Source organism: Brassica napus, chromosome A5 (genome assembly GCF_020379485.1).
Source record: "Brassica napus cultivar Da-Ae chromosome A5, Da-Ae, whole genome shotgun sequence".
NCBI lineage: Eukaryota > Viridiplantae > Streptophyta > Magnoliopsida > Brassicales > Brassicaceae > Brassica > Brassica napus.
The window spans coordinates 22,964,215-22,991,373 of record NC_063438.1 but is presented as its reverse complement, the minus strand read 5'-3'; the positions used below and the strand labels follow the sequence as shown (position 1 = coordinate 22,991,373).

Sequence of the window (27,159 nt, the reverse complement as noted above, 5' to 3'; positions counted from 1 at the left end):
ATCCCAAAGAATTCTTCTCTATTACATAGGTTCAGTTTAATTTAATTCCATATAAATTCTAAATTTTAGAAATGAAATATAAAATTATGTAAAATAGTATTGTCACATAATTATGTTTACAAAAAAATTTCTTAAAAATGCAAAAATTGTGTAAAATAATATTGTTATATAATACTATTACATAAATTATAATATTTTAGTATATAAAGAATAAAATATGCATGGATGTGCGGATCAAGATCAAGGAGATTGTTTTTATTATTTCCAAATATTTTTATAAGTACATAAAAAATATAAGAAATAAAAATACTACATTAAACATCTATCATAATATTATCAATTGATATAAAAGCAAGAAAATTAGAATAAGTAAATATACAATATAAGAAAAAATAAATAATAGGTAAAATACAATTAAGAAATGAAAAAAAAAACTAAATTAAACATCTCTCTCAAAAAATGTGTAGTAAAATAAATAATAAGTAAATATACAATATAAGAAATAGAAATATAATATTAAACATCTATCGTAATATTAGAATAAGTAAATATACAATAAAAGGAAAAATACCCAATAAGAAAATATACAATATCAAACCTGGAAAAACTAAATTAGACATCTACCTGAAAAATATATAGTAAAATAAATAATAAGTAAATATATAGTATAAGAAATAAAAATATTATATTAAACATCTATCATAATATGAGAATAAAAATAAATAATAAGTAAATATAAATATTACATTAAACATCTATAAATAATATTACCATTTGATATTAAAGCAAAAAAAAAAATAAGTAAATATATAATATAAGAAATAGAAAAACTACATTAAACATCTATCTCAAAAATGTATTGTTTTACATTTTTATTATTTAAAAATATTTTCATAAGTAAGTATATATACAATATAGGAAGAAATTAATAATAAGTAAATATACAATATGCGAAATAAAAATGTTACATATTATAATACGTAAATATAAAATATAAGAAAAAATAAATAATAAGTAAATATAATATATAAGTAATAAAAATATTTAAATTTATATCGTAATATTATTATTGATATAAAAAAAAGAAATTTAGAATAAGTATATACAAAATGAGAAAAGATAAACAGTAAGTAAATATATAATATAAAAAATGAAAAAACTAAATTAAACATCTATCTGAAAAATTTATAGATAAATAGAAAAATGTATAGTTAAATAAATAATAAGCAAATATACAATATAAGAAATAGAAATATTATATTAAACATCTATTGTAATATACCGTTTGATATAAAAGAAAAAAAATCAGAATAAATAAATATACAATATAGAGAATTTTCCTAGGATAGTCTTTTGTAAGTTTTTGTCACAAAAAATAGCTCTCAATGAGAAAACATTACAAAAAGTCTTATTAAAGAGTAAAAATATATTTATACATTATGGTTAACTAATATAGACTTAGAGTTTAGAGTTAAAAGCTGGAGTTTTAAGGATAAAGTTTCAAATTTTAAAAAATAAAAAATAAATATATTTAAAATTTCAAAATAAAATGGGTTATTTTGGTCATTTTCCTTATTGAAATATATTTTTGTGACAAAAACTGAAAAAATCTATTTGAGAGAATTGCCCTACAATATACGGAAAAATAAATTACAAGTAAATATATAATATAAGAATGGAAAACTATATCAAAATCTATTTGTAAAATGTATAGTTTTATGGTTTTTTCTAAGGAAATATGTATTCACACAAACAACCAATTCGGAATTTTGTTGTTGTTCAAAGTACAACGTCCAAAAAATTAACTATATTGTCAACATTTGAAAAGCCAAATAGCTTTGTACAAGACCGCTTGAATAATAAGGTTAATGGATGGACTTTTAGATTTTTTACTAAAGGAGAAAAAAAGGTAATTATTAAATCGGTGGTTACGGCCCTGCCAAGCCATGTTATGTCTGTTTATCGGTTACCGAAGGCTACAGTAAAAAGTTAACAAGTGCGGTAACTCAGTTTTTGTGGAGTCAAGGAGAAAGTACAAAAGACATGTATTGGAAATCATGGGATAAATTATGTGTGTCTAAAAATAATGGTGGACTAGGCTTTAAGGATCTTATTGATTTTCACGGCGATGCTTAGAAAGCAATTGTGGAGGCTGATTGAGAAGCCAAATACTCTTTTTTCAAGAGTCTTCAAATGACGGTACTACAGGAATGCTTCACCCCTGGAACCGATCCGCTCATACTCTCCGTCATATGGCTGGAGGAGTATTATTTCTGCTAGATTTGGTTTGTAAAAGACTAATTAAAAGGGTGGGAACATGTTCATCTATTTCAGTATGGAATGATCCTTGGATCCCAGCCACTCGCTCGAGACCAGCAAACAAAAATCTTCAAAATAGTTACCCGGACCTCAAAGTGAATTCCCTCATTAATTCAGAATCCCAAACATGGAATTTACAGGCAATCAGAGCTTCGGTGGATCCTCATGATGTAAAAAATATTGAAAGTATTATATTAAGTAGAAATCAGATGGAAGATAGGAATGTATGTCATTTTACTAACAATGGGAAATACTCAGTCCAATCAGGTTATCAAGTGGAACGGGTCTATCCTGACAAGGAAAAACCAACATAATTTTATGGTCCCACAGTGGATACACTAAAAGCTTTATGCTGAAAAATGCGTTGTCCCCCGAAGATAAAACATTTCTTATGGCAACTACTTTCATGATGTATAGCGGTAATAAAAATCTAAAAGCAAGAGGGATACAAAGGGATATATGTTGTGCTCGATGCAGAGATCCGGAGGAATCAATAAACCATGTGTTTTTTGAATATCATCCAGCACGTCAAGTGTGGGCATTATCTAAGATACCATCGCATCGCAATATTTTTCCTATCAGTTTTTTTTCGCTAATATGGATCATCTTTTTTGGAGAATCCATCCAAAGATGGATGACCACCAATTTGCATGGATATTATGGTATATATGGAAAGGTCGGAATAACAAAGTTTTTAGCAATCTGGATATTGATCCGAGAGAATCACTTAAAATAGCAGAATTGGAGTCATCACTTTGGGCTGAGGCACAAGTAGTAAATGACCCAACGAGGGGGCATCAGTTTGAGACCAGCCCCACATTAGCGATGGCAGGACGATGGTGCTTCATAGATGGATCATGGAAAGATAAGGATTTATTTTCAGGGCAAGGCTTGTATAGCACTTTACCGGGTTTTGATGGTTTATTAGGGGCACGAAATGTAAGGACATGTCTCTCACCCCTTCATTCGGAGGTAGAGACATTAATTTGGGCAATGGAATGTATGAAGAATTTAAAACATGTTCAGGTAACGTTTGCAACGGATTGTTCTCAATTGGTGAAGATGGTTTCGGAACCAGAAAAATGACCAGCATTTGAAAGCTATCTAGAAGACATCAAGCTTTTAAAAAGATGTTTCTTCAACTCAGACATCGTTCATGTACCCCGGGCGGAAAACCTACGGGTGGATAACTTAGCACGCATTGCTAAAAAACAACTGTCTTTCGTCGTTCACATAGATGCAGAGTTACCGATTTTGTTTGCAGAGTCAACTTGAGTGTGTAAATATTTACTGTTATCATCTTTATTGAGTTATCAAGTATTAAATTAGGAGATTTATTGTATTTCATTAATAGCCCTCGCAATACTCGTTGTATTAAATTAGCTCCGGCAATGTATTTAAATTAGCTCCGGCAATGTATTTATTGTATTTCATTAATAGCCCTGGCAGGCTGGCAATGCTCCTTGTATAACTAATCAGGAAACTATATGAGTTGGCTTGTATTGGGTGTAGTGAAAATATATTCCGATCCAACTTCTTGCGGTATGTCAACGTGTACTCACATGGGTTCATTCATTATTTAATGTTTCGTGTATCGCGAGATATAAAATACATGAAGAAATTCGTCGATGTGAACTTCCCATGGGGTCGATAAATACCCATGCAATTTCCCAATATGGATCACTGCACCAATAACTAAATTATTCTCAGGTCAGTTCTCTCAACATCTCTCTCCCTCTACCCCATATTATTGTTTTTGTATGACTTAGCTATATTCGTAACTACAGGTTGTAATATTCGTAAGAAAGCACAAGCAAAAGAGATGGTTCTAAAGCTGGAAGCAAAGGGTGGTAAGAAAGGAAATGTATGGGATGATGGCGTTCACGAAAATGTTAGAAAAGTATATGTAGGGCAAGGCCAGGATTGTATATCCTTCGTCAAGTTTGAGTATGTCGATGGTTCTGAAGTGGTTGCTGGAGATGAACATGGAGAACAAACACAACAAGTTGAAGAGGTACTAAATATAAGTTTTTGTCATATTTTTATTTTTTATTTTTTATTTATTTTTTAAAATTTGAAATCTTATCCCAAAACCACACTGCTCAACCCTAAACCCAAAATCATAAACCTTAAACCCTAAACCCTAAATCCTACCATTTAACTCTAAACTCTAATGTCTAGATTAATTAACTCTAGGGATATAAGTGTATATTTACTTCTTTTGATAAAACATTTAATTTTATTTTGGTCATTTTTATTTTTAAAGTCTATATTTGTGACAAAAAAATTTTAGGTCTATCCTAAGAAATCCTGGAAATTTTTCATATATATATACTTCTATATAATTATATTAGGTTGAAAATATCAATTTTGTTCAATATTAGTTTCGTACTGAGAGTTGTTTTTTATACGTAGTTTGAAGTTGATGAAGATGACTACATCGTTTACGTAGAAGCTTTCCGTGAGACAGTAACTCAAGAAACCATCGTGGCTCTTAAGTTCGAGACTTTCAAAGGTAAAACCAATATGCATATCGAGACGAGTCCGGGGGTAAAGTTTGTTCTCCAAGGTGGCAAAATCGTTGGGTTTCACGGGCGTTCGACCAATGTTCTACACTCCCTAGGAGCCTATGTTTCTTTCTCATCCACTCTTGATTCGTTTGGAAACTGGTTAAAGGTAGAAATCTCTTAGATCGGCATAAAAAAATATTTTCCTTCTTAACATTGACACACCATATTTATGTGATTATGTGAAAACAACTAACAAGCGTGACTAAATTTGAAAATCAACGTAATAGTGGTAATATATATAAATAACTAAAAGTATACTTGAATACACGAAAAGAATGCGTAGATCTTGATATCATTTAATCATATTGTAATTTTTTTTAAAAAATGTATTAATTAACAAATCTTAGTAATTTATATATAAGGTGGAGCAAAAAGGAAAGGCCCCGGGGCTAAGATGCTCACATGCCATAGCACAAGTAGGAAACAAGATTTACTCCTTTGGTGGCGAGTTCACACCAAATGTGCCTATTGACAAAGACCTTTACGTCTTTGACCTCAAGACCGGGAAATGGTCCATTGCTCCAGCCACGGGAGACATTCCACACCTCTCCTGCTTAGGCGTCCGAATGGTGTCAGTTGGAACAAACCTCTATGTCTTTGGTGGCCGAGACGCGGACCGCAAATACAACGCTTTCTACTCTTATGACACGACCAAAAACGTGTGGAAACTGCTAACTCCTTTGGAAGAAGGACCCACTCCTCGTAGCTTCCACTCTATGGCAGCCGATGATAAAAACATTTATGTTTTCGGTGGAGTGAGTGCTACGGAGCGTCTCAAGACCCTAGACGCCTACAATATCGTTGATCAGAAGTGGAAGCAGTGTGCGACCCCAGGAGAATCATTTAGCATAAGAGGAGGAGCCGGCCTCGAAGTAGTGCAAGGGAAGGTTTGGGTGGTTTATGGATTCAACGGATGTGAAATTGATGATGTTCATTACTACGATCCCGTCGAAGACAAGTGGACACAAGTGGAAACATTTGGTGAGAAGCCTTCTGCGAGGAGCGTTTTCGCTAGTGCGGTTGTTGGGAAACACATTGTGATATTTGGAGGTGAGGTAGCGATGGATCCACAAGCTCATGTGGGTCCGGGACAATTGATGGATGGGACTTTTGCGTTGAATACAGTGACGTTGAAGTGGGAGAGGTTGGATAAGTTAGGTGAAGAGAAGGAGGTGGAGGGGACAACGAGTGGGTCATCAGGACTATCAATACATATTGGGATCCCAATCCTAATAGATGTAGATGTTTCGATCGGAAACCCTTTTGGAGGCCACAAGGATAAAAAGAAAGAAGAGAAGCAGGTGACTCCAGAGATCAGGGGATGGACAGCTTCCACGAGTGCGACAATTAATGGTAAGAAAGGGCTCCTGATGCATGGTGGCAAAGCCCAGACCAATGACCGTTTTGATGATCTCTACTTTTACGAATTTCAATAAGGGAGGTCATGGTACCATATGATCTTTCATCAGCTTTCCGTTTTCTTTTTCTTATTTTTTTTCTGTATGTTTCAGTTGTGTGTGATTCAATAAGGGAAGGTCGTGATATGTAAGATCCTTCATTTGCTTTCCGCTTTCTTTTTCTGTATGTTTGTAATGTTTCCTTTTTAATGAATAAATTGCCCGTTTTCTGGATATGAATCACCAATTTAAGAACGCATGCAGGGCCATAGCGTTAGCTTTAATTTAGAGCGCTGCATCATGATCACAAATAAAATCAGTTTTATATACGAAAGCGACATCAATCATAATCTGGGGTTTTAGATACTTAGTCCAATCTGAACAAATCTAACTGCTTTGACTAAAAATGGATTGTGTGAAGCCCTACATCATACAAAATAATCCCCACGTAGTATTAGTACGTACTGTTCAGGATTATGGTTCAAATATGACTGCTTAAACGCCGTGAATTTGAACATAAACGTTTGTGATTGTTTCTTTTGTGTCTGTAATTCAGTAAGGGAGGGTCATGATACCATATGATCCTTCATCAGAATACTGTTCTTTTCTTTCTTTTTCAGTACGTATGGTTGCTATGTTTCTTCTTTAAATCAAATAAATCGCTTGTTTTCTTCAAAGAAATCACCAGATAAAAAATAAATTAAGAACACATATAGCCTTAGCTTTTAATTAAATGAACAACGATGGATGTAGTGAAAACTAAGAAAGCGCGTATACATTAGAGCGCTGCATCATGACGCATATACAAGTCAGTTTTACATACGAAAGCGTCATCACAAATGATGAAGAGAAATCTACACGTTTCAACCTGCACAAAGATATATCAAATTATAAAAATCCTTTAAATACTTCTTGTACTGCTTTGGACCATTAGTTTAATATGGTATTTTGATCAGTTAAAACAGAATTTCTGTTTTTCTCCTAAATATGAAATATTCTTTAAAATTAGAAACAAGTAAACAGCCATTAAGAAATAACTTAGAATCAACGGATCTAATTCAATCTATCTACCTTCCGGTAAATCAATAATTATGGCTACACTGATGGACAGTTTATAAATTAATAAATATGATAAATTAATATATTCTATTGAGTAAAAAAACCATTTCATTTTAATATTTAAAAACTATACCAAATTTGTTTATTAATCGCTATATATAAAGTCTTACATCTACTCTAACCATAAATGGACAAACAATTTATATACGAAGTGGATATTACATGAATGAATACATTAAACATAAACACACTTTTATAATATATATGCATACCAATGTCATAGCATGTATAACCTATATATAACAAAGATTTATATTCAACCGCTATTCTATATGAAGAGAACACACATTTATAAATATATAAGAATTATTTACAGAAGTTTAAAAACTCAACTTCGCGACCTAAACAATAAATTATAAAAAAAATAATCGTTAAACCCTAAACTCAAATGTTATGATATTTTTCATTGAGTTTTTTTTTAAATGCTATCCAAGTTGATGTATTTCAAGAAATTTCTCAAATAGGATATTCAGTACAAAATTATTTTGCAAGTACAAAATATTATAGTTTAAAAAAATTTTTTGTTGTTTTTAATAATATTCCATTTTAAAAATTATTTTTGTGGTTTTTAATAATATCCCAAAGAATTCTTCTCTATTACATAGGTTCAGTTTAATTTAATTCCATATAAATTCTAAATTTTAGAAATGAAATATAAAATTATGTAAAATAGTATTGTCACATAATTATGTTTACAAAAAAATTTCTTAAAAAATGCAAAAATTGTGTAAAATAATATTGTTATATAATACTATTACATAAATTATAATATTTTAGTATATAAAGAATAAAATATGCATGGATGTGCGGATCAAGATCAAGGAGATTGTTTTTATTATTTCCAAATATTTTTATAAGTACATAAAAAATATAAGAAATAAAAATACTACATTAAACATCTATCATAATATTATCAATTGATATAAAAGCAAGAAAATTAGAATAAGTAAATATACAATATAAGAAAAAATAAACAATAGGTAAAATACAATTAAGAAATGAAAAAAAAAACTAAATTAAACATCTCTCTAAAAAAAATGTGTAGTAAAATAAATAATAAGTAAATATACAATATAAGAAATAGAAATATAATATTAAACATCTATCGTAATATTAGAATAAGTAAATATACAATAAAAGGAAAAATACCCAATAAGAAAATATACAATATCAAACCTGGAAAAACTAAATTAGACATCTACCTGAAAAATATATAGTAAAATAAATAATAAGTAAATATATAGTATAAGAAATAAAAATATTATATTAAACATCTATCATAATATGAGAATAAAAATAAATAATAAGTAAATATAAATATTACATTAAACATCTATAAATAATATTACCATTTGATATTAAAGCAAAAAAAAAAAAAAAGTAAATATATAATATAAGAAATAGAAAAACTACATTAAACATCTATCTCAAAAATGTATTGTTTTACATTTTTATTATTTAAAAATATTTTCATAAGTAAGTATATATACAATATAGGAAGAAATTAATAATAAGTAAATATACAATATGCGAAATAAAAATGTTACATATTATAATACGTAAATATAAAATATAAGAAAAAATAAATAATAAGTAAATATAATATATAAGTAATAAAAATATTTAAATTTATATCGTAATATTATTATTGATATAAAAAAAAGAAATTTAGAATAAGTATATACAAAATGAGAAAAGATAAACAGTAAGTAAATATATAATATAAAAAATGAAAAAACTAAATTAAACATCTATCTGAAAAATTTATAGATAAATAGAAAAATGTATAGTTAAATAAATAATAAGCAAATATACAATATAAGAAATAGAAATATTATATTAAACATCTATTGTAATATACCGTTTGATATAAAAGAAAAAAATCAGAATAAATAAATATACAATATAGAGAATTTTCCTAGGATAGTCTTTTGTAAGTTTTTGTCACAAAAAATAGCTCTCAATGAGAAAACATTACAAAAAGTCTTATTAAAGAGTAAAAATATATTTATACATTATGGTTAACTAATATAGACTTAGAGTTTAGAGTTAAAAGCTGGAGTTTTAAGGATAAAGTTTCAAATTTTAAAAAATAAAAAATAAATATATTTAAAATTTCAAAATAAAATGGGTTATTTTGGTCATTTTCCTTATTGAAATATATTTTTGTGACAAAAACTGAAAAAATCTATTTGAGAGAATTGCCCTACAATATACGGAAAAATAAATTACAAGTAAATATATAATATAAGAATGGAAAACTATATCAAAATCTATTTGTAAAATGTATAGTTTTATGGTTTTTTCTAAGGAAATATGTATTCACACAAACAACCAATTCGGAATTTTGTTGTTGTTCAAAGTACAACGTCCAAAAAATTAACTATATTGTCAACATTTGAAAAGCCAAATAGCTTTGTACAAGACCGCTTGAATAATAAGGTTAATGGATGGACTTTTAGATTTTTTACTAAAGGAGAAAAAAAGGTAATTATTAAATCGGTGGTTACGGCCCTGCCAAGCCATGTTATGTCTGTTTATCGGTTACCGAAGGCTACAGTAAAAAAGTTAACAAGTGCGGTAACTCAGTTTTTGTGGAGTCAAGGAGAAAGTACAAAAGACATGTATTGGAAATCATGGGATAAATTATGTGTGTCTAAAAATAATGGTGGACTAGGCTTTAAGGATCTTATTGATTTTCACGGCGATGCTTAGAAAGCAATTGTGGAGGCTGATTGAGAAGCCAAATACTCTTTTTTCAAGAGTCTTCAAATGACGGTACTACAGGAATGCTTCACCCCTGGAACCGATCCGCTCATACTCTCCGTCATATGGCTGGAGGAGTATTATTTCTGCTAGATTTGGTTTGTAAAAGACTAATTAAAAGGGTGGGAACATGTTCATCTATTTCAGTATGGAATGATCCTTGGATCCCAGCCACTCGCTCGAGACCAGCAAACAAAAATCTTCAAAATAGTTACCCGGACCTCAAAGTGAATTCCCTCATTAATTCAGAATCCCAAACATGGAATTTACAGGCAATCAGAGCTTCGGTGGATCCTCATGATGTAAAAAATATTGAAAGTATTATATTAAGTAGAAATCAGATGGAAGATAGGAATGTATGTCATTTTACTAACAATGGGAAATACTCAGTCCAATCAGGTTATCAAGTGGAACGGGTCTATCCTGACAAGGAAAAACCAACATAATTTTATGGTCCCACAGTGGATACACTAAAAGCTTTATGCTGAAAAATGCGTTGTCCCCCGAAGATAAAACATTTCTTATGGCAACTACTTTCATGATGTATAGCGGTAATAAAAATCTAAAAGCAAGAGGGATACAAAGGGATATATGTTGTGCTCGATGCAGAGATCCGGAGGAATCAATAAACCATGTGTTTTTTGAATATCATCCAGCACGTCAAGTGTGGGCATTATCTAAGATACCATCGCATCGCAATATTTTTCCTATCAGTTTTTTTTCGCTAATATGGATCATTTTTTTTGGAGAATCCATCCAAAGATGGATGACCACCAATTTGCATGGATATTATGGTATATATGGAAAGGTCGGAATAACAAAGTTTTTAGCAATCTGGATATTGATCCGAGAGAATCACTTAAAATAGCAGAATTGGAGTCATCACTTTGGGCTGAGGCACAAGTAGTAAATGACCCAACGAGGGGGCATCAGTTTGAGACCAGCCCCACATTAGCGATGGCAGGACGATGGTGCTTCATAGATGGATCATGGAAAGATAAGGATTTATTTTCAGGGCAAGGCTTGTATAGCACTTTACCGGGTTTTGATGGTTTATTAGGGGCACGAAATGTAAGGACATGTCTCTCACCCCTTCATTCGGAGGTAGAGACATTAATTTGGGCAATGGAATGTATGAAGAATTTAAAACATGTTCAGGTAACGTTTGCAACGGATTGTTCTCAATTGGTGAAGATGGTTTCGGAACCAGAAAAATGACCAGCATTTGAAAGCTATCTAGAAGACATCAAGCTTTTAAAAAGATGTTTCTTCAACTCAGACATCGTTCATGTACCCCGGGCGGAAAACCTACGGGTGGATAACTTAGCACGCATTGCTAAAAAACAACTGTCTTTCGTCGTTCACATAGATGCAGAGTTACCGATTTTGTTTGCAGAGTCAACTTGAGTGTGTAAATATTTACTGTTATCATCTTTATTGAGTTATCAAGTATTAAATTAGGAGATTTATTGTATTTCATTAATAGCCCTCGCAATACTCGTTGTATTAAATTAGCTCCGGCAATGTATTTAAATTAGCTCCGGCAATGTATTTATTGTATTTCATTAATAGCCCTGGCAGGCTGGCAATGCTCCTTGTATAACTAATCAGGAAACTATATGAGTTGGCTTGTATTGGGTGTAGTGAAAATATATTCCGATCCAACTTCTTGCGGTATGTCAACGTGTACTCACATGGGTTCATTCATTATTTAATGTTTCGTGTATCGCGAGATATAAAATACATGAAGAAATTCGTCGATGTGAACTTCCCATGGGGTCGATAAATACCCATGCAATTTCCCAATATGGATCACTGCACCAATAACTAAATTATTCTCAGGTCAGTTCTCTCAACATCTCTCTCCCTCTACCCCATATTATTGTTTTTGTATGACTTAGCTATATTCGTAACTACAGGTTGTAATATTCGTAAGAAAGCACAAGCAAAAGAGATGGTTCTAAAGCTGGAAGCAAAGGGTGGTAAGAAAGGAAATGTATGGGATGATGGCGTTCACGAAAATGTTAGAAAAGTATATGTAGGGCAAGGCCAGGATTGTATATCCTTCGTCAAGTTTGAGTATGTCGATGGTTCTGAAGTGGTTGCTGGAGATGAACATGGAGAACAAACACAACAAGTTGAAGAGGTACTAAAATATATATATATTTATATTCTTTCAAATAGCCATTTTTAAGTTTTTGTCATAAAAATAAATTTCAAAAACTAAAATGACCAAAATAGGTTTTTGTTATTTTTTATTTTTTATTTTTTATTTATTTTTTAAAATTTGAAATCTTATCCCAAAACCACACTGCTCAACCCTAAACCCAAAATCATAAACCTTAAACCCTAAACCCTAAATCCTACCATTTAACTCTAAACTCTAATGTCTAGATTAATTAACTCTAGGGATATAAGTGTATATTTACTTCTTTTGATAAAACATTTAATTTTATTTTGGTCATTTTTATTTTTAAAGTCTATATTTGTGACAAAAAAATTTTAGGTCTATCCTAAGAAATCCTGGAAATTTTTCATATATATATACTTCTATATAATTATATTAGGTTGAAAATATCAATTTTGTTCAATATTAGTTTCGTACTGAGAGTTGTTTTTTATACGTAGTTTGAAGTTGATGAAGATGACTACATCGTTTACGTAGAAGCTTTCCGTGAGACAGTAACTCAAGAAACCATCGTGGCTCTTAAGTTCGAGACTTTCAAAGGTAAAACCAATATGCATATCGAGACGAGTCCGGGGGTAAAGTTTGTTCTCCAAGGTGGCAAAATCGTTGGGTTTCACGGGCGTTCGACCAATGTTCTACACTCCCTAGGAGCCTATGTTTCTTTCTCATCCACTCTTGATTCGTTTGGAAACTGGTTAAAGGTAGAAATCTCTTAGATCGGCATAAAAAAATATTTTCCTTCTTAACATTGACACACCATATTTATGTGATTATGTGAAAACAACTAACAAGCGTGACTAAATTTGAAAATCAACGTAATAGTGGTAATATATATAAATAACTAAAAGTATACTTGAATACACGAAAAGAATGCGTAGATCTTGATATCATTTAATCATATTGTAATTTTTTTAAAAAATGTATTAATTAACAAATCTTAGTAATTTATATATAAGGTGGAGCAAAAAGGAAAGGCCCCGGGGCTAAGATGCTCACATGCCATAGCACAAGTAGGAAACAAGATTTACTCCTTTGGTGGCGAGTTCACACCAAATGTGCCTATTGACAAAGACCTTTACGTCTTTGACCTCAAGACCGGGAAATGGTCCATTGCTCCAGCCACGGGAGACATTCCACACCTCTCCTGCTTAGGCGTCCGAATGGTGTCAGTTGGAACAAACCTCTATGTCTTTGGTGGCCGAGACGCGGACCGCAAATACAACGCTTTCTACTCTTATGACACGACCAAAAACGTGTGGAAACTGCTAACTCCTTTGGAAGAAGGACCCACTCCTCGTAGCTTCCACTCTATGGCAGCCGATGATAAAAACATTTATGTTTTCGGTGGAGTGAGTGCTACGGAGCGTCTCAAGACCCTAGACGCCTACAATATCGTTGATCAGAAGTGGAAGCAGTGTGCGACCCCAGGAGAATCATTTAGCATAAGAGGAGGAGCCGGCCTCGAAGTAGTGCAAGGGAAGGTTTGGGTGGTTTATGGATTCAACGGATGTGAAATTGATGATGTTCATTACTACGATCCCGTCGAAGACAAGTGGACACAAGTGGAAACATTTGGTGAGAAGCCTTCTGCGAGGAGCGTTTTCGCTAGTGCGGTTGTTGGGAAACACATTGTGATATTTGGAGGTGAGGTAGCGATGGATCCACAAGCTCATGTGGGTCCGGGACAATTGATGGATGGGACTTTTGCGTTGAATACAGAGACGTTGAAATGGGAGAGGTTGGATAAGCTAGGTGAAGAGAAGGAGGTGGAGGGGACAACGAGTGGGTCATCGGGACTATCAATACATATTGGGATCCCAATCCTAATAGATGTAGATGTTTCGATCGGAAACCCTTTTGGGGGCCACAAGGATAAAAAGAAAGAAGAGAAGCAGGTGACTCCAGAGATCAGGGGATGGACAGCTTCCACGAGTGCGACAATTAATGGTAAGAAAGGGCTCCTGATGCATGGTGGCAAAGCCCAGACCAATGACCGTTTCGAAGATCTCTTCTTTTACGAGTTTAACTCTGCTTAAACGCCGTTTGATCGTCACCGTTTGTGATTGTTTGTGTGATTCAATAAGGAAGGGTCATGATACTATATGATCCTTCATCAGCTTTCCATTTGTTTTCTACTATGTATGTTTGTTATGTTTCATCTTTTAAACCAATAAATTGCTTCCTTTCTTCAAAGAAAGCGCCAGATAAAAAAATAGCCAAATTTTAGAACACATAGCATTAGCTTTAGCTTTTAATCCAGTGAACAATGATGGATGTGGAGACCTTCATATGATGACAATCGGAATATTATAGTTTCTGTTAGAAAGCACCACATTCTCTATAGTACGAAGGTTTTAGATATGCATTGTTTTCTTTCTATATGATTTGTGAATACAAATATTTATCTCTATCATAGGATGATCACATATAAAAAGAGCAAGAAGATCAAAAGAAGGCCACTTCAACATTGTTTTACTTGTTGTATTTTAACGGATTTGAAAATTCGAACTAAATCTACCATTATTGGTTCTATGATTTTCAAATATGTATTAAAATCATGTGTTATTGGTTTAATGATTCATAAATTCTATATCAAATCAAGTGTTATTCAATCGTACGGATTTACTAATAAATTTGATTTTATAATGGATATGAATAGATTTGTTTGGATTTTTTTGTTAAATATAAAAAGATTCAAATCCGAAGGTAAACATCCGGATTTGTAAATACTAATCCGAAAAAATTTAAAAATCTGCATATTTTACTTGGATTTATAAATACTACAGGGGGAGGGTTATTGGTAAGTGAATTCTCATGAATTTTGAATATTTTAAGAATCCATTGTTATTGGTTCTTGGATTTCAAAAATCTTACTCGAATCCATTGTTATTGGTTTAAAAATTTCTAAAATCCATTCAAATCTCTTGTTATTCAAAAAATTTAAATATTATTGATTCTCTAATTTTAACTAAATCTGGTGTTACAGAAGATGAATTCTATTCATTTTACTCATAAGACTCAACTTTCAAAATATCATATGTATCCATGTGATTTTCAAAATCCTTGTGATAAAAAACTAGAAAGCAAAATAATTATTCTTACCAAATATCTATTGCATCTTAAATTCAAATTATATGTTCAAAATTATAATTCATTACATTTATATGCTTTTACATTTTCAAATACACAATTATTTTTAAAAATATTATATTTTTAATATAATTATTAATAACTACATTTAAAAATCTTAATAATTTTAAAATATTAAAAAAAAAATTTCAAAAAACATTTTCTAATTTCAAAAAGAAAATTTGAAAAAAGATATTGTTTCTTAAAAATAGAAAAATTATAAAAATGTTCGAATTTGAAAACATATAATTTGAAATTATATAAAATAACTTTTTATTTTTATTTTTTTTATTACTTATACATTTATACAACAAGGGGTAAAAATAGTCTTTTGTCTTTTTAATGAAACTTATTTTGGTCATTTTTTAATGCTCTTTTTGTGACAAAATCTTTTAAAATGGTTATTTAAAAAAAATTGTTCAATTTTGTATGTATTTAGTATTATTTTCTTTTTAATTGAAAGCAAAAAATAAATTATCGTGCTATATGATTTAGAAAATAAATAGATTCTATATTTATTTTACAAAAAAATGATAGAAAAGAAGTAATACAAATTCATGAAAATCTATATCAATCTAAAAAAGTTATGATCAAATTTGATAAGTCTATGTATATAAATTTTCACAATCCACATAACTTTTTACAATCTACCAACTCTCAAAATTCACAAATTATACACAGATTCATCTCCCAATAACCCCCTACATGTATTTCTAAATCAATCAAAATATATAAACATATAACACCTATAAAAAAAGAAGAAGCGAAAACCAAAGATGGAGAATCGGCCCTGTGGTTTAGTGTCTTTAGAGCATCCACAACAGTATACCCCCATTAAAATCTTTAAAAAGGTGTTTTTCTATTTTTTTAACTATTTTTTTCGGATTTAAAAAAAAAATTATATATATATATAACCAACCGCGGGCCGCCACATGTCAGTAGGGCCCGCGAATAGTTAACAGATTCCACAGAATTGATCCTTAGCTAAGGAATTTAAGACCATCTTTATCGGGAATCCTTAATGGAATCCTTAAGTAAAATTGGTGATTTAATTATATAAAAAAATAGGAAAAAGATTGTTATCGATCCTTAATGGAGGATTTTGGTGATCGGTTATAAGCGTGGTTTTTCAACCACGTGTCAGCACCAAATAATTTTTTTTTTTTAATTTTCTTTTCTTTCTTTGCTTTGTTTCTCCGTCTCCTCCACGCCGTCGCGTCTCACCTCTGCCTTGGGTCTTCTTCATCCTTGTCGACTCAGGCTTGGCTCGTGGTGGTGATTGAGTTCGTTTTCAAGCCAGTAGCACCGGACTCGCCCTCTGCAACTCCGGTCGTCATCTCCGTCGTGGCTGAGTTTCAGATCGAGAAAGCTCGTTCTCTCCAATGGTGGGCTTTAGTGTGGTGAAGCCGATTGAGTTTGGCTCGTGGTTCGTTTTTTCAATCAATTTAGATATTGGATTTTCTGGGCTAGAGAGCAGATTCTACTTTAATCAATTTAGATATTGGATTTTCTGGAAAAACCCAAACATCTTTGTCTTTACGTAATAGTAATAGTAATAGATCGAGTATAAGTAGACATAAACCGCAGTCGAAGCAACTGAGAAGAACGATGTCCATTGCCAGTGATAGTTTTCGGCATTTAGCAAGAATCATTGCGATCTCTGTTCCCTCTAGAGTCCATCAACATGTTTCAAATGAATAAACATCTGACCAAGCACATATGGCCTTTAGAGGATAATGCAGGTACTTTGATGACTGATAACTTCTTACATGGCTTTCTTAACTGTATTCTAATCTATTGCTTCGTCTCTGGTCTAGGAGAATCAGCTGGCTCTAGCTCTTATTCCGAACAGTAGAGATCGGTTCAGGACTTTAAACACGGCAAAGCCATAGCCAAAGACTAAAAAGGTATTGCATTTTGAGACTTGGAAGCATGCGTTTTCTGAATTTGCAAGCAAGTTGCATCCTTTTGAAGTGATCTCAAATGTTGTCTTTTTGGTATATAGTCACAAAATTAGAATGAATATGTTAGAGTTCTTCTTGAGTGTGGTTTGTGTAAAGTGTTTATTTTTAACTGTTGTTTGAACATGTTAATCTGAGAGGAGGAGGCTTTGGCAATCAAGACAGCAGGGAAGGCGTGGTAGCAGACTATGATCTCCAACAGTGACTAAACCAAGTTTGAGAGTTGAGGTAATCGACCAAAACTTGTTTGTTTGAGTTAGTTTGTGGTTAGGGAAAACACGTTTAAGTTAGGTTGTGGTTAGGATTGTTTGCTTGGTAATAAATATGTTATATTCATGTCAAAATGTTAGGATAGGATTGTTTGCTTGGTTTGAATATGTTTGTTTGAGTTAGGTTGTGATTAGGATTTTTTTTTAAGGATCTTTAATTAAGAAACTACCATTGGAGGCACAAAATTGAATAGTTTCTTAAGTAAAGTTCTTAAGTCCACTAAAGTACATTTATATACTTAAATAATCCTTAAGAAACACAAATGGGTTTCTATGGATAATCATGCTCTAAGGGCACCAACTTGCACAGAAACCTAAAAATCATGGGTCCCATATAATTTTATAATAATTTGTTTTTTAAGGACTCCAACTAAGGATCATTGTTGCACTTGCTCTTATGGTTGATAACTTTAAATGTGTCTTAATGTAAACCGAGTGTAATTATTTATAGGAATTTAACCAATTCAAATTAGGACTAAGAACATCCCAATCAATCTGGTTTAGAATTAGGGTTTTCTTAGACTAGATAGTCGATTTTTTTCTTCTTTAAAAACGTGTATTATCCTGAGTTTTGGAGATAATAAACTAATAAGCTTTGAGAATAACCTGTCCTTGTCCATTGTTTTCTCTTTTCGGCACAACATTAATCTTTTAACCTAAGAAAAGGAATCTCCACGTGAATAATCGTTGCCGTTAAGTAAGGTGTACATGTGCCATAAGAGTAGCAACACAATCTGAGAAAAGCCTAAAATCCACAACAGTATACCCCCATGTCCACCATGACTTTTAAAATTTCAATGTATTTTCTTTAAATTTTTAATGAATTCCCCCATGCATATAAAATACTTTGTTAATATATTTTAGGTTTTCCGGGATCAAACTGAAGGTGAAGTACATCGTCCACACAAAAAGTGCAAGTAGACTCCAGGACAATCTTCATCCACCTTTTTCAAATGATCCAGGAAAAAATAATCAAGGCTGTACCACATTTGGAGAGCATCATCTAAAACCGTATGTTTTTGAAAAATTCAGTCGAACATATGATGTATGTACACTTTTCTGAGAGTGTCTTAGAATCTTCACCAAAATAAGTGAATCGTGCATTTCTTCTCCAACAGTTCTCATACCGGTTGAGCAAGCGACACTGTTGAGAAGTACCTTGTGATGCTCTTTGTTTCCTTCACCGAGATCCCTTTTTAAACGTTGAAATTGTTCTCATTTTACACGTTCATTTTCCCTGATACTAGGAGGTTTCAACGAATTCCACAGTTCCTTGGCTGTCTCCTTCTGAGTTATGGTATTCATGATGGATTTTAATTTCTTAGGCAAGTAGTTATTCACCTTAACGTATGTTAGCTTCTTTTCTACAAACTATTGTCTATGTTTCTCCATTGAATATATATCTATCCTCGGGCTGGCTCATTGTAGTCTTTCTCTACAAGTCTCGCTAACTTTTGGATCTCAGGAGGTTTTCCAACTTACTCCAGTGTTCATAAGTCGCCATAGTATCACCAGCTTGTTTTCCTCCTCTAATAACATTCTCTAACCCTCTCTTTTACAAAATCTAACCACTCAGATGCTAACAAGACTGATATCAATATGTTGGAACAAATTGAATAATGAGACTGAACGGTACTTTGTTCTTATTTCTTGAATGGTAGATTACATAAATTACTGCCTCCTACATATTTAGAGGACTTTCAACAAGCTTAGAAAGATTCAAATTAGCTACTAAATCGTAAGGGCTCCTACGTTATCAGAGCTTATTCAATCTACTATGATTAACTCCAAATATTAAGTCTAATAAGCCCAATATCCTTTGCGTCCCAGGGTTTTTTTCTCTTCGACTCCAGTAATGTCGATGTAGTTTGAATCCCCAGCTTCCGGCGATGGAGTTGAATCTGATGGAGGATAATAGTATTTATTCGGATACTCTGCTAGAGGAGATCCAACTTCCGGAGGAGAGGAGTATTCATTGGGATACTCGGCTAGAGGAGATCCAACTTCCTGCATAGGCGCGGGGATTGGAGGCGAATCTGCAGCTTCGAGGGGTAGTTCTGGTGCCGGAGCCTGTGAAGATTTAGTCGAAACCTCACCGGAGACGAGTACCAGCATTAGCAGAACTGCAATGATGCTTCCGAGCTTCATTTTTCAAACTTTAACGATGTTTCTCTCCAGAACTTTAGTAGAGAGAAAGAAGAAGAGATCTTGAGTACGATCTTTGCACTGAGCGGGAGGCACATATAAGTACGATCGCTAAATTTCTGGCTACGTAAACCTTCCTACAATTACAATTCGCCACGTGGGAGATGTAGGGGAACATAATAAAAGGCAGGGAAGCACGGGATCGCTTCATGGTAGTTTTCATTCAAAGTTACAAGTAAGAAGTTTGTGCCACGTAGGACATGTGGTGACAGAGAGGAAAAGCACTGGATCCAAACGTTATAAGTAGTTTTCCATTTTAGTACGGTCGAGACCTGATGCGTGGAACCGGCACGTGGGTTCACATGAAGAAGCTGACCCTCAAGTTTAAATAAATACTAGATATTAACCCGCACATCTGTGCGGATATATTTATATATTTAAATTAACTTTTAAAATATAAAATATGTTATAAAGAAATATATTTAATATTAATTTTATGTATATAATTTTTATTTTAAAATTTTTTATTTGTTGAAATTTATTTGATGATATTGTACAAATCATATATTAATGAAGTATTTTTGTTTATTTATTTAAAATACAACATCAATATTAATAGTTTAATTTTAAACATTAGTTTTATATGAATTAATAAAATAAATTATTAGCTTCTTTGTTTAGAAATTTTTATTCTCGAAATGTTTTTATGCGAATAAATTATTTTTTTTAATATTATTTTATTTAATATATTATATTTCAGTTTAATTTTTTTTATTTTTACTAAAATATTAAACATAAAATGTTACAAACAATAAAATATTATTTATGTTGTTTTATATAAAAATTTAATTTGAAAATTTAAAATGAATTAGGCTATACTATTTAATTTCAAAATTTGTTACTGAAATATATAAAATATGATCTATATTAAATATAATAAACAATCAAATGATAATTACCTAATGACAATATTTTTATATTTTCTTAGAAATGTTATTGTTTAGATGTATATTTATTTGTTAGAAGAATATTATATATGAGTAATTTTAGGATGTTTAGTTAAATTTATAATGAATGGTCTAACATAGACTTGTGTATGGTAGATAAAAAATAGGACTCTATTTTAATAGAGTAGATTATAAACTGAACTAGAAGATTTCCACGTTTTTATTTATAATATCTTAACTAGATTTCGACCAGCACAATCGTGCGGGTGTTTATTTTTATTTTATATACATAAATATTTTTTTACATCATTTATGGTATATATATTTATTTAACAAATTAATATATGCGTTAAAAACATATTAAATATTATTTTGTATTAAAATTATATTCAGTTTTGACCCACCGATCTTGAAAACTAAGTTTTCTATTAGCAATATTTTTACATTTATTTATTTCAGATAATATATTATTATATATACAAAAGTCTAAGATATGTCGATTTTTATAAATGTATTATATAGTTTTTGAATGTAAAGTCGTTATATCATTGTATTATATTTTTAACATAAATATTTTATATTTATAAAAACTGTTTTTACAATTTTATCAATTTAATATAATGTTATCATATTTAGTTCAGTATAATAATCTCATTTAATATGAACTATTATTATTATAAAATGATAAAAAGGTAATTTTTTTTTATAAATGATTACTATATATATATATATATATTAATGCATAATAATAGTTCATTGCTAAATACAAAATTAGTTGAAATATTTACATAAAATTTTTGAAAATTAAGATAATGCTATAATATTTTCAAAATATTTGTTAAAAAAATTATACATATATATATATATATATATATGTATATATTTATTTATATTTATATTTAAAATAAAAAGATATCATGCATAAATGATTTGTATTATTAACTTTGATGAAATACATGTTAATGTATATACGTATATTATATAGTTTTCTAATATTAACACGTGTTACCTACATATTACATTTCGAATATAAATACTTACAAAAAATAAAATATATAAATTTGACAATTTTAAATAATTTAATCATATTTAGCACAATATAATAATTAATAATTTCTCTTAAAATGATTGATTATGATTGGTAGAATTTATATTTTTAATATTATAAAATATATAAATGTATAATATTATTTCATAACTAATTTCAAAATTAATGAAAATATTTACATATAATTATTGAAAATTAAGATCTTGTTAAAATCTTTTAAACAGACTTGTTAGAACTTTTAAAATATATATTTATATTTAAAATGAAAAGATATCAAAAGATATTATGATTAACGTAGTTCAAAGATTCTATATATTATTAGTCTTAATAAAATATATTTAATAAAAAAATTAAAGGATGGTCCAAATTATAAAACAATACATGAAAGAATTCATTATTTCTATTTTAATAGATAATATAGACTATAATTAGAAATTTTAAGAAAATAGTATACAAATTTTTTTATAATAAAATCTTAACTAATATTAATTTATAATAATATTAGACTACTAATCACGAAATTAGTCAATGATTCATTTTATAATAATATTTAAAATATCTAATAAGATTTTGTAGATTTTTTTCTCAACATATTTTTATAATTAAAAAATAAAACAATTTTATAGGTGAGTTGTTATATATGTCAATTATTTAAGATGTCATAATGTTAATTAGAATTAAATGAAATATAATTTTATAGGGAAGGTCCATTTTAAAAAAAATCACACATGAAGAGAAGTTGTGACTTCTGTTTTAATATAATAGATAATAACAATGTGTTTTTAACAAGGAAAAAAAAACAATGTACTGAAATTTAATATAATATTAGATTTTTAATTCGGGGTTATGCACGAGTTTATATTAATATTTTCTTTTATTTTATTATAATTTTAAAATAGAAAAATATAAATGATTATTATACATTTTTTATGAAATTGTATTCAACATATAATTTATAAAAAAAATTCTATTTAACCTTCTATACAGTTATAGCTTTTAAATAACAAAATATTTAGATATCTTTTTGTTTGTTTATGTAAAAGCAATTATGTAGATTGTTCAATGAATATTAACTACTACTATATTGTTATAAATATTTTACTATAAACTTTCTCTATTTTTTCTATTTGAATAATGTAAAAAGTTAATTTATATGCACAATGTCTAGCTTTTCTTTTCTTTGTATAAATCATTGCATATTCCAAAAATGTCAACTTAACATTTAAATCACTTAATGTGATAATTCATATCAGATGTGGAATATAATGTTCATTAACAATTAATATAACCTATACTACTCAACATAGCGCATTTCTATATTTTCTTCTATAAATAGAGGAACTATGTTATAGATGCATGCATTAGAGCAAATCCACATCTATAATAGAGATTTATATTTTAAACGAAAATATAGAGATGAAAATAGAAGTGGGTTGGAGATGATCTAAGTCAGCACTTTCAATGTTTGTCATTTCTACATCTGGTAAACGAGTTGACCATAGGTGCATTTTTCTTATGTATTGTTTCAGCTCCAATGTTTAATTAATTAGGTTTTTATGAAACCAATTTATCAATATCTTGGCCCGATATGCATCATCATTATAATATATGTTCACAACAGGTAACGTTTTTTGGACTTATGACACGATATAGTTGTTTGGGAAAAACAAAGTTAACACGAAGCGATCATTAGTAACTAAAACTCACCACGCGCGTCTGTGTGGGTGATCAACTAGTAACACTATGATTTCTTTTGAATAATGTGTTACTAATATCATTTTTGTTTGCTCGTTCAATGACTTTAACAGTACACTTTATTTTGTTTTTAACAGTACATTTCAGATTCGAAGTCATCTAAACTAACATTCCCATGAAAATATTTTATTCCTCTACTACACCAGATTTTTTCTTGTTTTATTCCTCTACGACACCACACTTTCCATGAAGTCATCTAAATTAACATTTTCCAACGAAAAATATGGTGTAGGAGACCGTAGAAGAGGGGATGGTGGTGCAACGGAGAGTTGAGGCGCCAAAGGAGGAAGCTGAAGATGATGGAGGAAGAGACGAATCGACAATGAGAAGACTTCTACCGAGAGTTCGGAAGATTTACAGAAAAGTCTTCCGCGGAAAATTTCCGTATAAGTCATTTAGAGAAAGTCAAACTTCTGACAAAATCCGGTCAATTGCAAAACTTTGTTTATCTTAGATGACTTATGAGAAAGTCTTCTTTGGTATTTTCGAAATTTGTTGTTCACAAAGAAAAGTTGGAAGACTTCCACAGAAGTCGTCTCTAAAAAATACATAAAATCAATTGCAAACCTAACATGTGCATTGATCAGAAGACTTACGTATAAGTCTTTTATGACCAGAAGACTTACACGGATGTCTTCTGACAAACAGATCTGAAAAAAAAATCAATTTCATACTTTCAACCAGTGAGATAACTTGATTAGCTTGTTCCATCACACATAACTTCACCACGAAACAGACTCAATTGTTAATGACCAAGAATCATGAGTTTGAACCTTACAAAGTTTAGAATCAAAATTTTGGATTTTTTTGATGAATATAAAGAGAAAGTGAAAGAGGTGTAGTTTGTGTGCATAAGTAATGAGATATGAAAAGTAAAAATCAAAACTTTGGTGCATTAAGAGCTTCAAATTGGTTGTTCATGGTGGGTTAGTGTAGTGATGGTAATGGTAATATTGTAAATATTTGATGAAGATGAAGATGATAAAGTAAAACACTCATTTTCGAAAAAAAAAAAAAAGGTAATGACATTTTGTGAATAATCCAATCTTTTAAGGTGAATACGCCAAATGAAAATTCTAAAAAAAAAATTATGGATTAGTTTTATGTTTGATTTTTTTTTAGTCATTTTTGAAAGAAAAAAACCTTAGTTAATTAATATTTTTGTTTAGGGAAGCTTCCAGTGGATTTTATTGCCTTTTGAATACGATTGTGTTTGATTATGTCTGTTATTGTTTAATGGAATAAAGTTTCAGAGAGAGAGAAAATTTGTTGAGATAATGGAAAGTTTATTGACTTCTAGTTCAAAATCATTTTGTAAAGATTGACGAGAGAAATTTGCCAAATATGACTCAAAACTTAATTTTAACCACAAAAGTATCCCAAACTTGAATCAAATACAAAATAACCCAAAATACTAGTGAAATTACAACCAACCCCTTAAGAGTCGACCAAACAAAAAACCATAATTTATTTTTACGAATATAACCCCATAAAATCTTCTGAGATTTTGTAAATCTTTCGAGGTTCTGTAAGTTTTCTGGAAGTTTTCTCATATAGTAGATCTTAAAAATAATTTATAAACTTTGTAAAATATATTTTGATAGGGGAAAAATTAAAATTATGTAATTATAAACAGTTGTAAGTGATATAAATTAAAATATAATAAAATTGAATTGTTTTCAACATAGATGAGTGGAAGTAGTGAGTCATGATATTTTTTGGTTTAGGGTTTGACAACATATGTTGTAGTATTGTATGTATTCTTAGGGTTAGATTTTGGAAGTTTAACCTTTTTTTTGAAAAATTATATTTTGACATATATGTGTTTAGTTTTGTGTATATTAAACATATTTTAAGTTTAATGAAATGTTTGTTTCTATTTAATTAGTTGTTTGAGTTTAGGATATATATTTAGGGTCCAGACAACTTTCAGGAAGTGTTCTGGTGATTAGTATCTTATCAGTTAGAAGACTTTCCTTAAACAAATATTGTTCCTACATACATATACTCACACCATGTGCTAAAACATACTTCAACTCAAATTATATTCAAATTCCATACGTCAACTAACACTTTGTGGTGAATTCATTCATTGACCGTGTCTCCGTTAGTCAAATATTGACGGAGTTTTACGTGGACTTAACGGATGATTACGTGGAAATTAATCTCAACGACGTTGTTTTATTGAAAAAAAATGTTTTAAATTGGTTTATAGTGGGATTCGAACCCGGGTACTCACAATAACCTATTCCCCACTCGACCACTCTGCCATGTATGATTCATCATATTAATACATCACATATACATATTTAAAATTCATCGGTTCCGGGTTCCCCCAAAAATAAATTGATTTCGTTTGGTTTACAGGAGGATTCGAACCCGGGTTCCCTGAATTAATGCATCCCCCACTCGACCACTCTACCATGTATGCTTCATCATCTTAATACATCACATATACGTATTTAACATTCATCGGTTCCAGATTCCCAAAAAAAAATTGATTTCATTTGGTTTACAGGAGGTTTCAAACCTGGGTTCCGTGAATTAACGCATCCCCCACTCGACCACTCTGCGATGTATGCTTCACTGTTTTAAAACATCACATATACATATTCATCCTTTCCGGGTTCCTCGAAAAAGTTTCTTTTCTTATGGTTTAGAGGGGGATTCGAACCCAGTTAAAAGAATTATTTCAGCACATCCATGTGAGCAGCATACAAATCTACTTTATCACCTAATTAATCATAGAGTTAATCAATAAGTATTGTGCAACTAATTAAACCAAAATCTTGATGTCCTTTGGTCGTGTTTACAGCAAATGGGGATTTGTCCGATGAAGATGTAATCAAGCCGAGCAACATCGAGAACCTAAATTCAAATATAAATTATCTGGATTAAAATATATAAACAAATTGAAACTTACAATTTCCTAAAATTTAACATTTGAGCAAATCTTTTTTTTGACAAAACATTTGACAAATTCTACCAAATCGAATATATGTATATGTAATGTATTAAACCGATGAACATGGCGAGAGGTCCTGTGGGGGATGGGTTATTTTAGGGAACCCGTGTTTCAAGCCCCCTCTAAACCAAATGAAAACGAATTTGTTTGGGAGAACCCAGAACAGATGAATGATAAATATGTGTATATCTTATATATTAAAATAGAAGTCATGACTTCTTTAATGTGTGATTTTTTAATTTGGACCATCACTTAGAAATCTTACTAAATGTATTTTATTAAGACTAATAATACATAGAATCTTTAAAATACTTTAATCATAATATCTTTTGGGGTGTTTTTCAAAACCAACCCATATTTTCAAGTCAAATCCAAAACCAACCCTTTTTTTTTTGTCCATACTATTCATCAATAAAATTTCCATACTATCCTTATGTTTTTGAATTATTCACAAAATTGCCATTTTTATTTATTTTTTTATTAATTTCGAAATTAACAAAAAATCAAATACACCCTAACCATTTCTTCTTATTTACAAAAATGCCATCATCATCAATTTTTCCAACCACCATGAACCACCA

General features: G+C 30.4%; 1 protein-coding gene, 1 long non-coding RNA gene and 2 pseudogenes across 6 annotated transcripts; 3 read left to right on the top strand and 1 right to left on the bottom strand.

Moving 5' to 3' along the window:
- The first annotated feature begins 3,916 nt into the window (after positions 1-3,916).
- LOC125575416 lies at positions 3,917-6,517 on the top strand (annotated as a pseudogene). Its single transcript, XR_007339535.1, has 4 exons — positions 3,917-4,029; positions 4,107-4,333; positions 4,735-4,995; positions 5,252-6,517. The product of XR_007339535.1 is annotated as a nitrile-specifier protein 1-like (transcript).
- A 5,383-nt stretch (positions 6,518-11,900) lies between these two features.
- LOC106454059 lies at positions 11,901-14,552 on the top strand (annotated as a pseudogene). The gene is made up of 4 exons (XR_007339534.1): positions 11,901-12,013; positions 12,091-12,317; positions 12,800-13,060; positions 13,316-14,552. The product of XR_007339534.1 is annotated as a nitrile-specifier protein 1-like (transcript).
- A 2,048-nt stretch (positions 14,553-16,600) lies between these two features.
- On the top strand, positions 16,601-19,138 carry LOC125609029. Of its 3 annotated transcripts, none has more exons than XR_007339533.1 (4): positions 16,601-16,914; positions 17,111-17,230; positions 17,306-17,677; positions 18,583-19,138. It is a non-coding gene; the product is annotated as an uncharacterized LOC125609029 (long non-coding RNA). The 3 variants fall into 3 exon arrangements; XR_007339532.1 differs by having other exon boundaries at positions 16,632-17,230; positions 18,583-18,729; positions 18,837-19,138; XR_007339531.1 differs by having other exon boundaries at positions 16,627-17,230.
- Positions 19,139-19,518: 380 nt separating this feature from the next.
- Positions 19,519-19,866, bottom strand: LOC106454057. Its single transcript, XM_013896236.1, has one exon. The coding sequence runs from the start codon at positions 19,864-19,866 to the stop codon at positions 19,519-19,521; it is 348 nt and encodes a 115-aa protein (XP_013751690.1).
- Positions 19,867-27,159: the final 7,293 nt, after the last annotated feature.

Excerpts from the sequence above, each read along its gene's own strand:
- LOC106454057 (XM_013896236.1), bottom strand. The coding sequence starts at position 19,866 with ATGAAGCTCGGAAGCATCATTGCAGTTCTGCTAATGCTGGTACTCGTC.